Source organism: Schistocerca piceifrons, chromosome 4, assembly GCF_021461385.2.
Source record: "Schistocerca piceifrons isolate TAMUIC-IGC-003096 chromosome 4, iqSchPice1.1, whole genome shotgun sequence".
NCBI classification, from domain to species: domain Eukaryota; kingdom Metazoa; phylum Arthropoda; class Insecta; order Orthoptera; family Acrididae; genus Schistocerca; species Schistocerca piceifrons.
The window spans coordinates 557,702,402-557,716,259 of NC_060141.1; the positions used below are offsets into that span (position 1 = coordinate 557,702,402).

Below are 13,858 nucleotides of genomic sequence, written 5' to 3' on the forward strand. Positions count from 1 at the left end.
GGTTACCAGCCAACGAAATGTTATTGGCACCCTTATCGCTGCAGTTTCCCAAGCATAAAATCAAAAATCTCGCTGTCAGCTCCTGAAATTTGCGTACAAAAAGTCGCCGCCACTTCGAATTTCTCGTACCTCAGTTACTGAGACGCTTTTTCCCCTACTGTCACCTTCGTCCTTCGTGTTTTCTTTTTCTGTCTCCGTTTCTTCGCAATAAACACAGCACAAACTCCCGAGCAAAGGGAGCACACAGCTACTACTTGCCCAATGAGGGTAACGTGTGCTTAGGCTTGTATTCTCGTGCGTCTGCGATTGCACCCGAGGACGGGGGTATCGTATGGAAATACCTTTACGCCATAAAGAAATGAGGAATGTCACTCTAAAGAAAAGAATTTGTTTTTTGAATATCCTTAATATCTGTGTCACCTTTAGTCTAACGATTTCTAAGAAAAAGACAGTAAGGAAAAGAAGGGAGCATCAACAGTGTCGAGTAAAAATTAATTTTCGCCCTCTCATTCAAATGAAATAGATGTTTTAAGAAATGAAAGCGCGATCTGGTTTGGACGACAATAACAAAAAGCAATGCGCTTATATTAATACCGAAAATGTGTTACCCGTTCTCCATTGTTGAAAGTGGTAACAGCGTGAAAATTTGGTTTTAAATTTCGCCTTTTTTTTAAAAAAAATCAAATACTTCTCCACTAATGATACTTCGAAAATGTTTATACAACTCTCGTCCTAATACAGCAAAGTGAATCTGCTAAATTTGGTACCCCCTAGCTGTGATAAAACAATGCGATAAGTAGCGAGTTGCTGGTACAGAGGCACTGACGCGGGTAAGGTGCGTGGGAGGAATGTAAACAGCGGTATAAGTGGAAGGTCAACGCACTCTGATAGGTGATGGCTTTTAACGCAACTGTTGTGATGTGACGAAGAGAGGGCAGACTTCCAAGGAAGTAAGTCTAGGTCGTTTTTACTTTTTTCCAGTTATGATAAACAGATAGGAATTGTTATTGCCGATTTCGTCATAAATGGTGCTGGTTTTTCTGTAGTCGTACAGATTTCCTTTACTTATACTCCAGCCTTTCTCACACTTAAAGATCTTGATTCATTAGCATGTATTCACATATCGCTTTCTTTACACCGTGACATGAGCCGTTAAATGTTCTGTTTAACACGCACACGTCACGCCCACTTCAGTACAGAAAAATTAAACAGCTGGACCTTACTGATAATACGTTTTCATAATATCTTTGTGTACAGATAGCGTGATGTCAACGGCATCTTCGTGGTGTTTGTGGAGAGTAAAGAAGTGGAAGTTTTCCGGCCGGCATGCAGAGATATTTAAGGGTTGCATACCACCTGCGCGCGAATACATTACTACAGTGAGATTACCAAGGCCAAGGATAAGCAGATTTTGCCCCGCACGGAAGATTCACAAAAGAATTATGGGACCACATGATAGTGCAAAGCAAGCGGCAGCCTTTAAAGCAGTGGATGAATACGTGAAAGTAAGTGATACTTTCTCCTGTAAATATTTATCCATGTAAAGCTATATGCTTACAACCCAGACGATAGGTTAAGTTTAAGGTGCTCATGACGACGCATTTCGGCTGTAGCCAAGACAAAGGGTATGTTTCTTTTATGTGTTGTTACTAAATGACATACTAACACAACGTCTGTGCCTTGTACGTGTGGTACCAAATCGCATCTCTAATTTTGAAATTTGCATCACGGGAAATGTTGATATGGTTAACCGTCTTATAATGTAGCAACTTCTTCTCATGTTAAACATCCAAAGTTAAAGTGAGCCATAATGTAATGATATTTAAAACCAGATAGCGCTTTTTTATGTATTCATGTTATTCATGTATACACTAAGAAATTTAGCAAAACGGGTTCCAAATATTAACAGAGAGTCGTTTTTGACGAGCAGCCAAATTGTTTCATCCTCCCAGCACGCAAAATAAATGAAGCAAAAAACCGTACAGATTGGTAGTGTCAAAATATTGAGAAAAATCAGAATGTACTATTTACTTGTGGAATGTAGAATTAGTTTTCTGTGGGTGAAGAGGAGGGGGGTGTTTCCTCGACTGCAATAAAATTACTCCCCCCCCACCAATCCTCCTCATTCTTAATACATATAGGTAGATTGACTTAAATATTTTGTTTGTATTGTGCTTAATGTATCTTAGCATTTTCAACAAATACAACATTTAGATCTTAATGTTAAGTTCAAGAATGTGTAGTATTTGGAAACAGTGCAATTAACAAAATGAAAAAGGTATAATATCAATGAATCACAGTTGGAATTGACAACTCATACAAATACCTGGGAGTAACACTTCGCAAGGATATGAAATTGAATACCAAGTGAGGTGGCACAGGGGTTAGCACACTGGACTTGCATTTTGGAGGGCAACGGTTCAAATCCGCATCCAGCCTTCCTGATTTGGGTTTTCTGTAATTTTCCTAAATCACTTCAGCCAAATGCCAGGATGGTTCCTTTGAAAGGACATAGTTGATATCCTTCCCCGTCCTTCCCTAATCCAAACTCGTGCTCCATCTTTAATGACCTCGTTGTTGACAGGATGTTAAAACACTAATCGTACTAAACTTGCTAATGAAATGGAATGATCACATAGCTCCTGTTGTGGGTAAAGCAGGGGATGGACTTCGGTTTATTGGCAGCATACTATGGAAGTGCAATCAGTCTACAGAGGAGATTGATTACAAATCACTTGTATGACTCATCCTAGAATGTTGCTCAGGTGTGATGGACCCATACCAGATAGCACTAAAGGGGGATGTGGAACGTATACAGAGAAGCATAGCGTGAATGCTCACTGATTTGTTTGACCTATGGGAGAGAGTTACATTGATGCTGGAGAAACTGAACTGGCAGACTGTAAAAGATGGATGTAAACTATCCCAAGAAAGCCTGCTAACAAAGTGTCATGGACTGGTTGTAAATGATGATTCTAGGAATATAATACAACCAGTATGTATCGCACACACAGGGATCACGAGGACAAGATCAGAATAATTACAGCATGCACACAGGCATTCCGTCAATCATTTTATCATGCTCCATAAATAAATGACTGGTACAACAGTTCATACCCCCGTCATGCACTTTGCGGTGGTTTGCAGAGTATGGATGTAGATGTAGGAAAAATACATATATTCATTGCCATTTATATCATTTTCCCTTTGTCATCTTCTTCAATTTTAATATAATTGTCATGAATTATATTATCGTGCTCTTCCACTGAGGTAAACAGAAATTAGCCCAAAGAAATCTTCCAGCACAATTTTGGATCATTTGTAGTTTTCTTAATGACAATTTCAGTGGAATTTGTTTACAGGATGATTCAAGAGGCCACAGACTTTTTATTCGCACCCATATGTAGCCATAAGACTGCAGTAGTTTTGTACAATTGTGATACATTTCTTACGTAAGAGAGTGTGGGCTTCCACAGCTATTGTCATCTTCAGTAGCCTAAAGTATTTCTGTGCAGGTACATACATTGTCATGTTTATAGAACCAATGTTTTTGTTGCTGTTGCAAGTGGCGTTTATCACCTAAAGCTACTCTCTAGTCTGTAGCATAGCCTGAAGTCATAGGTTGGAAAGGGACAATTGGCAAAAGCGGTGAATATAAATTGGAAATAAGAGATTGATTTGCAGTGTAGCCTAATATATATATTTGTACCGTATTTCAGTGGCTTTTCTTATATAAAACAAAAAACTAGGTCAGTTCAGAAAAGACACATTACATAATAGCAAAATCCCTGGTGTGTATTTTAATATAGATTATGTACTTATATTGGACATGAAGTATGAAAAATGCAACATGGACCCTTTACGCAGCTTTTTCTGTGAATAGTACTTAAACAGTGATTAGTGATTTGTAAACTGTTCAGAGATTAAAGAAAATGTAATCTATTTATAGGTACTGTCATCGTGTGTTATCTTTCTTAAATACTTACTAAATATGTATGAGTTTCCAGCTTAAGGTGATGTTAATAGAGCACTTTTTATAATAAACTGACTCAATCTGTTTCCAAAATGACTTATTTAAGAAATCAAAAGCTGAGCATTGAAGTTGTTTTGGGACTTACCGCACTTGATGCAAAGTAGGACTTTGGAGGGTATTATAACCAATAACTTTCTTCCCTATTCCACAGCTCCTGAACAACTCTCACTTTGTTACATCAAATATGTTGGGCTAATTTCATTTATCAAGGTGGTGTGTCCTGGTTCTTACAATGAAACACAGTTGTTCAGGTAAATTTTCGGACTACTGATGGTTTTGCGAATCACATTCTATTACAAGCATACATCCAGTTTTGGAAGAAAATAAAAATTCCATATGCATAGCAATGTTATTGGTGAACACAACTCGGTGCGTGCTGGAGGTCAATTTCATTCATGTATTCATTGGAGAATAAGATGCTTTTTGCTCCAGTGCATTTTTGCAGTTCATAGACATAATCTTGTGCATTTAGTATGTGCAGTTACCCACAGGCACTCTTTGTACAGCTTTATCAGTTGGCTGATTGTCTGTCAACACATCAGAATTTCACTTTACTGCATTCAGTCAGTCATGTAGAGCAAGGCTAATCATGAATTAATCAGCACCCAGTTTTGAATCTGCATTGGACAATGTGCAACATAATTTCCTGTTGCCACAAAGTTACCACTCTCTGCTTTCTTCCCTTCCAGGTCCACAAATGCACCTGCATCAATCTTTGTATATCCACAGTACTGCATTTTGGGGTCGACCGAAGCGTCCGATCCCACGCGTCGGCTTTGACCCGTGACGTAAGGCTGTTGTGGTGTGTGACGTCACGACGGCGCGGAATTTAGTTTGTGAGAGTGGCGTATTTGTAGGTGTCGTTTTGATGCGATTGGTGGTGCTCTCTTGTGGTGTGTTAGGTGATGTTTTTGGTTTAGTTTGCGAGTGTGGCATGGTGTGTGAATTTCGGTAAATTGCTTTTTTCATGTCTTTGGTAGGTATGGATATGGCTGACAGGGTCAACAGTTTTCGGTTGTCGGCTATGATGAGGGACAGTGCGTTGTCTCTAATAAAATTTCTTCAACTATTCGGATTTTTGGATGAAGTCGTGAAGTGTTCAGTATGTCGTGAAGAAATGAGGCTTGCTTAAAGTTCCGGCGTCTTGGACCATGGACGGCTGTATGTTGAGATGTCGTAAGGATAACAGGTCAAGGGAAGTGTTCGATCCCAATGTGTGGCTGTGAATGTTGGTATTGGTATCAGGAGATGTTTTTGAGCTATATAGGTCAAGGGAAGTGTTAGGTCCTAATTTATGGGATCGAGAGCTACTGTTGAGCTATATAGGTCAAGGGAAGTGTCGGATTCCAGATGATATTGTGTTTAGTGGTATTTTGGGAGTTTGTGATGTCGGTTTTTTTCGTCGTTTTGTATGGGGATGGGTGTCTAAATTTGTTTATATTTATATAATAGAGGGAAACATTCCACGTGGGAAAAATATATCTAAAAAGAAAGATGATGAAACTTACCAAACAAAAGCGCTGGCAGGTCGATGTGTGTCTATCGACCTGCCAGCGCTTTTGTTTGGTAAGTTTCATCATCTTTCTTTTTAGATATTTGTTTATATTTAGTTTTTCCTCCACCCAAAGACCCCCTATTTCCCGCGGTTGTCCCGTTAGTGTCATTAGGCTTTTTGTGGAATGTGTGTATGTTTGTTTTTCGATGTATTTTCGTCCTCATAATGTGTACATAACGACTTTATATGCGCCATATTGGAATCGTGGTTTATGGTCGTTTCTGCCATATTTGTGACGTCATGGGTCAAAGCAGACGGGCGGGATCGGACGCTTCCGTATTTCCGCATTTTGCTATATAAAGCATCTCTTGACTGTAAAAAGAGAGAAATTTTCTTTCTTGTAGATTGATTTTTGAAAAGTACCATGAATATTCCATGCTGTTCTTGAGAGACAACATGCGTAATTTAAATATTGTAGTTCTCCCTCATTTCAGCCATAATAAACTGGCTTTTGAGCTAAGTTTCCATATATTTATGAGTGGCTGCTTAATTTCTAAGAGTTTAAATTTTCAGCTCGGTGTACCAGTGTTGCTTTGCTGGTAACATCACGTTTAGCTTACAAGAACTCACAACTAAATGTAGATGTTGTTCTTTAAGTGGTATAAATAATTCTCATCGCTGCTGAGTAGGACCTGCCAATCTGAAAGTTTTAATAATGTTGGCCAACAACTTTTTTTTACACTTTGGTAACCCCGGGACTTATTCAGAGTGATACTGGATGTTGGCTTCATACCTTGACACATTGATTTTGAGACATGCAATATAATACACGTGCAAACAGGAAAAGAACAGAACACTGGCAGTTTTATTTACTTATTTTTAAAGTAGGTTTTACTTATATCTGGATCGGCTGTGTAGCTTGATGTGTAGATTAGGTTGTGAGATGGCAATATGATTTTGAGTTGGCAACGCCAACCAATGTGAATACAGAATCTTATTTGTAGTGACATACTGATCTGCAGCATAGCACAAGCCTATGATTAATTGAAAGGTGACTGGTAATGAAATGGTGAATATATCAAAGGTTTCAGTTAATGCTTTCTGTCAATAGAACCCATGGTATGCCAAAACGTCAATAGTTTGTGTTGATTCATAGCAGAGATCTTTTGCTAATAATTTCAAAATTACAACTATTCAGCTTTGACATGCACTTACTTATTGCTACAAATGAAGCTCCCATCTCTCATATTTCTGCTATATAATGGAAGAAAAAGTATTGAAAACAGTAAAGGCTACAAAAAATTGAAACTGTGAATTTTTAACTTTCAATTTTACTAGGACATGCTGGGGAAATATATGTGGATAATGGCAGTCCCATATAAAAACAAAAAAAAGTTAAATGCTCAAGACTATCATGGGTTACAGCTTCAGATCTATACACATGTACCACTGAAATTTTGTGATTGTAATGTGCATCTGATGATATTCTGCACCCAACTGGTCCAATGGAAACAGATAAGCTCAAAGATGTTTATATTATTGCAGGATAAATCAGTTATTGGAGTTGGAAGTGGATCTACTATAGTGTATGCAGTTGAAAGGCTAGGTAAGTTACATAAAATTTTACTATATTACTTTGATGAAACATCTAAAGCTCCTGTGACCTTCTATACAGGGTTATTACAAATGACTGAAGCAATTTCACAGCTCTACAATAACTTTATTATTTGAGATATTTTCACAATGCTTTGCACACACATACAAAAACTCAAAAAGTTTTTTTAGGCCTTCACAAATGTTCGATATGTGCCCCTTTAGTGAGTCGGCAGACATCAAGCCGATAATCAAGTTCCTCCCACACTCGGCGCAGCATGTCCCCATCAATGATTTCGAAAGCATCATTGATGCGAGCTCGCAGTTCTAGCACGTTTCTTGGTAGAGGAGGTTTAAACACTGAATCTTTCACATAACCCCACAAAAAGAAATCGCATGGGGTTAAGTCGGGAGAGCGTGGAGGCCATGACATGAATTGCTGATCATGATCTCCACCACGACCGATCCATCGGTTTTCCGATCTCCTGTTTAAGAAATGCCGAACATCATGATGGAAGTGCGGTGGAGCACCATCCTGTTGAAAGATGAAGTCGGCACTGTCGGTCTCCAGTTTTTTTTGCAGAAGAAAAAGGGGCCGTAAACTTTAAACCGTGAGATTGCACAAAACACGTTAACTTTTGGTGAATTGCGAATTTGCTGCACGAATGCGTGAGGATTCTCTACCGCCCAGATTCGCACATTGTGTCTGTTCACTTCACCATTAAGAAAAAATGTTGCTTCATCACTGAAAACAAGTTTCGCACTGAACGCATCCTCTTCCATGAGCTGTTGCAACCGCGCCGAAAATTCAAAGCGTTTGACTTTGTCATCGGGTGTCAGGGCTTGTAGCAATTGTAAACGATAAGGCTTCTGCTTTAGCCTTTTCCGTAAGATTTTCCAAACCGTTGGCTGTGGTACGTTTAGCTCCCTGCTTGCTTTATTCGTCGACTTCCACGGGCTACGCGTGAAACTTGCCCGCACGCGTTCAACCGTTTCTTCGCTCACTGCAGGCCGACCCGTTGATTTCCCCTTACAGAAGCACCCAGAAGCTTTAAACTGCGCATACCATCGCCGAATGGAGTTAGCAGTTGGTGGATCTTTGTTGAACTTCGTCCTGAAGTGTCGTTGCACTGTTATGACTGACTGATGTGAGTGCATTTCAAGCACGACATACGCTTTCTCGCCTCCTGTCGCCATTTTGTCTCACTGCGCTCTTGAGCGCTCTGGCGGCAGATACCTGAAGTGCGGCTTCAGCCGAACAAAACTTTGAGTTTTTCTGCGTATCTGTAGTGTGTTGTGACCATATGTCAATGAATGGAGCTACAGTGAATTTATGAAATCGCATCAATCGTTTGTAATAGCCCTGTAGCTATTGTATAGATGTTGCTAACTCCTGAGATTGGATAATTTGATCACATCATTAATGTTGAAGAAAATGCTTTTCTTCTTTTTCAATCAATTGTGATGAAGATACAGAGTTTAGTGTAATGGAGTGGCCCTGTGTCATTTTTCACATGTGCTATCCTGTCTTGTAAGTACATATGATGTGAGAGAGTGATTTTTAACATGACTCTGTCATACCTAGAGATGTATCCCAGCATGAAAGGCACTTTGTTTCTTAGACTTAGACTGTAATTGTGCAAAATCTGTTTCTTGTTGCAAAACAAGTTTCCTCAAAAACTGCAGTAATGCAAAAAGTAAAGTTACTGTCTCAATTGTCGTCTTGCATATTTTGAGGTATCTGCACAAAGAAAAAGTACGAATTCTGGCATATAAAATGCATTTCAGAAAATAAATGCTATAATACACTTAGATTCCAAAATATCAGAATATGACTCTGGACAAGTTCTGATAAAATTTGTATTTGAACCTAAGAATCTGTTACATAAAATCCTGCAAAGACAAGACTGAAAATAAACCTTCATCACTTGTACGTATGTTAACTAGACTTCCTCTGAGCTGGTAGATAGTTTGCATTTTCTTAGTATCTACTGATCTTGGACTTTCTTAAAGTGAGTCATCTATGGTATCCCAAATGGGATTATTAAAATCTCATCCAAATACATCGTTAAACCCTTGATTAATATGATTAACAAGTCCATCACAGAAGGAATGAAGGACTATATCCAGAGAATTTAAAAATTGCTTGGGAAGTGCCATTGTACAAAAGGTGACTTACAAAACCCAAAAATTACAGACCTGTTAGTGTTATGCCAGTAGTGTTGAAAATCTTTGAACACATTCTGTAAAATAGATTAATAAGCTATCCTAACCAGAAAGCAACTTGGATCCCCCCCCCCCCCCCCCCCCCCCGAAGGCCTGTGGTATCCCTACCTGTCATAAGAGGCGACTAAAAGGAGTCTCACACCTTTTGGCCTTTATGTGATGGTCCCCTGTAGGGTTTGACCTCCATTTTTCACTATTTTCCCGAAAAACGAGCCGACTGGGGAAGGGCGCCTTACATGGTGCATCGTGTCCATCATGCATTGAGATCTTTAGCCCACTTTCTCATTGTGGCATTGCAGTCGCGCTCATCCTCAATCTCTTGGGTGAGGACAACTTCCTGGGTGCATTTTCTTCTACCCACTATGCAGTGTCATTTTCTGCACCGAAGATAAACGTGGAATTCTTTGCACATCATATCCAGCATGGTAGCCAGTCGGTTGTGGTGGGGCCGCTATGTACCCTGTTGGTTGTAGCCCCCTGACTACACAGGGATCACTCTGCTGATGGCTGCGCCCTAAATTCCCCACGTATACCATGGAGTAGATTCCCGTCAACCTGGATATCGGGACTCCCAACTATGGCCATCCTGCCAGGTGACCTTTGCTGTGGCTGGGCGGCGCCCATAGGGAAGGCCCCTGGTTGGAGTGGGTGGCATCATGGTGGATGATGTGCGATGAAGTGTACCACGTCATCACTTGCAGGTGATCAAACGCCAGCAGTCTCTAAGTGTTCAAAGTCTCAGTACAATGCAAGGAAGTATGATCCTAAATCATTCCCCTCCCTGGCCACACCGTGGGAGGAACACCAGGCTAAGGATGGCAGCGAACCTTATTCGCCCCAGTACCTTGTGTATGTACGAGAGCTGATGGGGACTCCTTTGTCTCGACAAAGCCTCAGTATTTTGTAAACCATTTAGAGGACAAGTTTGGGGAGGTGGAGGGCTTGTCCAGAATGCGGTCAGGGTCAGTCTTGATAAAAATGGCATCCTCTGCCCAGTCACAGGCATTACTCACTTGTGACAAGCTGGGAGCTGTTTCTGTTACCATCGTGCCTCATAAGAGCTTAAATATGTTCCAGGGTATTATATTCCACATGGACCTTCTTTTGCAGTCTGACGATGAGCTGCACACCAACTTAGAGTGGCGAGTAGTTTATTTCATCTGGCTTGTCCATTGGGGTCCGAGGGATAATCAGGTTGCCACCGGTGCCTTTATCTCGACCTTTGAGGATGACACATTACCCGAGAAGGTCAAGGTGATGGTCTACCACTGTGATGTCAGGTCATATATCCCTCCCCGAATGTGGTACTTTAAGTGCTGGAAGTTTGGCCGTATGTCTTCCCGCTGTACATCCAGCATCACACGTCCATCCTATCCCAATACTCCATGTGCCTTGCCTCCCATCTGTGTCAACTGCAGAGAGCCTCATTCCCCTTGCTCACCAGACTGCAGGATTTTACAATGAGAAAGGAAAATGATGGAATACAAGACCCTGGACAGACTGATCTGCACTGAGGCTGAGAGGAAATTCGAGCACCTACATCCTGTGGCTGTGACCCCTTATGCTGCTGCTACAAAAACAGTTGTAGCCCCATCAGTTCCGCGAATTCCCGTCGGCTCTCAGAGCCGGAAGACTATGCCTGCCCCCTTGATGGTGGGGGGCACTTCCCTCCCTGTTGCTCCCGCACTACCTACTTCGGGAGCACTGTTCCCCCAACCATCGGGGGCACCAGTCACCACTTCTCAGGTGGAGAAGCGTCAGTCTTCTTTGGCTCCTCTTGCTATGAAGGGCTCTTCTGGGTCACTCCCTTCCCAGGTTTCTGCTAATGGGAAAGATGACACCCGCCATTGGCTGAAGTGCCCAAAAGCAGCTGGTCGTAGGGCTTCACGATCATCCTCCGTCCCAGAGATGGAATCAGTGAAGCCTCCCAGCCAGAGAAACCCAGGAATCAGTGAGACAAATCCAGAAAGAAGACCCCCAAAACCAAGGGAATTGCAGTGGCACCCACACCATTGCTGCCTACAAGCTCTGCGTCTGAGGATGAGGTGAAGAGTCTGACGTCTGCTGAGGACCTAGATCTTGCCAGACCTTCAGACACTATGGATATAGCCTGTTCAGAATATAAGTCGGTGGCAGCAGGTGACCCTGAGGTGTAGACTGCCTCATTGAGTGTTTCATGCCTTCCCAGTCTCACGATCATGTCATCCTACAGTGGAATTGCGGCAGTTTTTTCCACCAAGTGGCTGAGCTACGGCAACTGTTAAGTTTTACACCTGCTATCTGCATTGCCCACCAGAAAACCTGGTTCTCAGGAATGCAGGCCACTGCCCTTTGGAGCTACAGGGGATATTACAAGAACCATAGCGAATATAGTAGTGTGTCAGATGGAGTTTGCGTCTTATGTCCTGAACTCAGTATGTAGTGAACCTGTGCCCCTTCAAACTCCTCTTGAAGCTATGGCCATCAGGATATGAACGATGCAGGAAATAACTGTCTGCAATTTGTATCACCCTCCAGATGGTGCGGTACCCCTGAATGTATTGTGGTGTAGCACCATGCTCACTGGCCATGGCAGAGATGTCGAAAATTTACTGTTCCAATTCGGACCTCTGCCTCTTAAATACTGGGGCTGCCACACATTTCAGTATGGTAGTTACTTAGCCATTGATTTATCAATTTGCAGCCCGGGACTTCTCCCATCTATCCACTGGAGAGCACATGATGACCTGTGTGGTAGTGACCACTTCCCCATCTTCCCGTCACTCCCCCGGCATCGTGCCCACGAGCACCTAGCAGATGGACTTTAAACGAGGCTACTGGGTAGCCTTGACCTCTGCTGTCACCGTTGAATCTCCCCCACATGGTGCCATCAATGTTGTGATTGAGCAGGTCACTACAGTGATCATTTCTGCGGCAGAAAACGTGATCCCTCGTTCTCTGGGGTTCCCCCAGCGAAAGACAGTTCCTTGGTGGTCGCCAGAAGTAGCTGAGGCAATTAAAGAGCATGGGTGAGCTCTACAGCGACATAAGTGGCACCCTCCTTAGAGCACCTAATAGCCTTTAAGTGGCTCTGTGCCTGCTTTCACCTACTTATAAAACAATGGAAACAGGAGTGTTGGGAGATGTACTTGTTGAGCATTGGGTGCCATATACCACCTTCCCAAGTTTGGACAAAGATCAGACGTCTTTTTGGGTACCAGATGTCCTTGGCGTTAACATCGATGGTGTGCTCTCTACCGGTGCAGACGTGACTGCCGAGCACTTTGCTGAGCACTATGCTTGAGCTTCTGCGTCAGAGAACTACCCCGCAGCCGTTGCACCTTCAAATGGTGGATGGAAAGGAAAGTCCTCTCATTCACTACAAGCCACAGTGAACTCTATAATGCCCCCTTTACAGAGTGGGAGCTCCTCAGGGCCCTTGCACATTGCCCCGACACAGCTACTGGGCTGGACTGGATCTCCAGTTAGATTATTAAACATCTCTCGTCTGACTACAAGCAATATCTCCTTGTCATCTTCAACCAGATGTGGTGCGATGGCGTCTTTCCATCGCAATGGCAGAAGAGCACCATCATTCCAGTGGTAAAACCCGCCAAAAATCCGCTCTATGTGGATAGCTATTGGCCCATCAGTCTCACCATCATTCTCTGTAAGCTGCTGGAATGTATGGCGTGTCGGCGATTGGGTTGGGTTGGGTTGGGTCCTGGAGTCACGCAGCCTACTGGTTCTGTGCCAGGGTGGCTTCCGCCAGGGTCACTCTGCCACTGATAATCTTGTGTCCATCAAATCTGCCATCTGAGCAACCTTTTCCAGTCGCCAACACCTGGTTGCCATATTTTTTGACTTACGTAAAGCATACGGCACGACCTGGTGACATTATATCCTTGCCACATCGTTTGAATGGGGTCTCTGGGACCTGCTCCCGATTTTCATCCAAAACTTCTTGTTGCTCCGTACTTTCCATGTCCAACTTGGTGCCTCCCATAGCTCCCCCAGTATTCAGGAGAATTGTTAGTGGCCATTAATGGCTTATTAGCAGCTGTAGGACCGTCGGTCTCCCCTTCTCTGTATGCAGATGACTTCTGCATTTTGTATTGCTCCTCCAGTAATGGTGTTGCTGAGTGGTGCCTACAGGGAGCCATTCACAAGGCACAGTCATGGGCTCTAGCCCATGGCTTCCAGTTTTCAACTGCGAAATCATGTGTTATGCATTTCTGTCGGCGTCATACCATTCATCTGGAACCAGAACTTTACCTTAATGACGATCCACTCACTGTAGTGGAGATATATCGATTCTTAGGACTGATTTTCGGTGCCCGATTGACTTGGCCACCTCACCTTCTTCAGCTTAAGCAGAATTGCTGGCAGCACCTCAATGCCCTCTGCTGCCTGAGCAAGACCAACTGGGATGCAGATTGCTCTACGCTGCTGCAGCTCTACAGAGCCCTTGTTCAATCCCACCTCGACTATGGGAGTCTCATTTACAGTTCGGCGGCACCCTCAGTGTTGCG

At 42.7% G+C, this 13,858-nt stretch overlaps 1 protein-coding gene across 1 annotated transcript in view; it reads left to right on the plus strand.

Moving 5' to 3' along the window:
* Positions 1–813: 813 nt before the first annotated feature.
* The window catches only part of LOC124795229 (ribose-5-phosphate isomerase), a 30,976-nt gene continuing 17,931 nt past the window's right edge, over positions 814–13,858 (plus strand). The window contains exons 1-3 of the mRNA XM_047259151.1: positions 814–950; positions 1,258–1,505; positions 7,074–7,134. Of these exons, the coding sequence (XP_047115107.1) occupies positions 1,266–1,505; positions 7,074–7,134 (301 nt within the window). The 5' untranslated portion in view covers positions 814–950; positions 1,258–1,265. The remainder of the gene's footprint in view (positions 951–1,257; positions 1,506–7,073; positions 7,135–13,858) is intronic.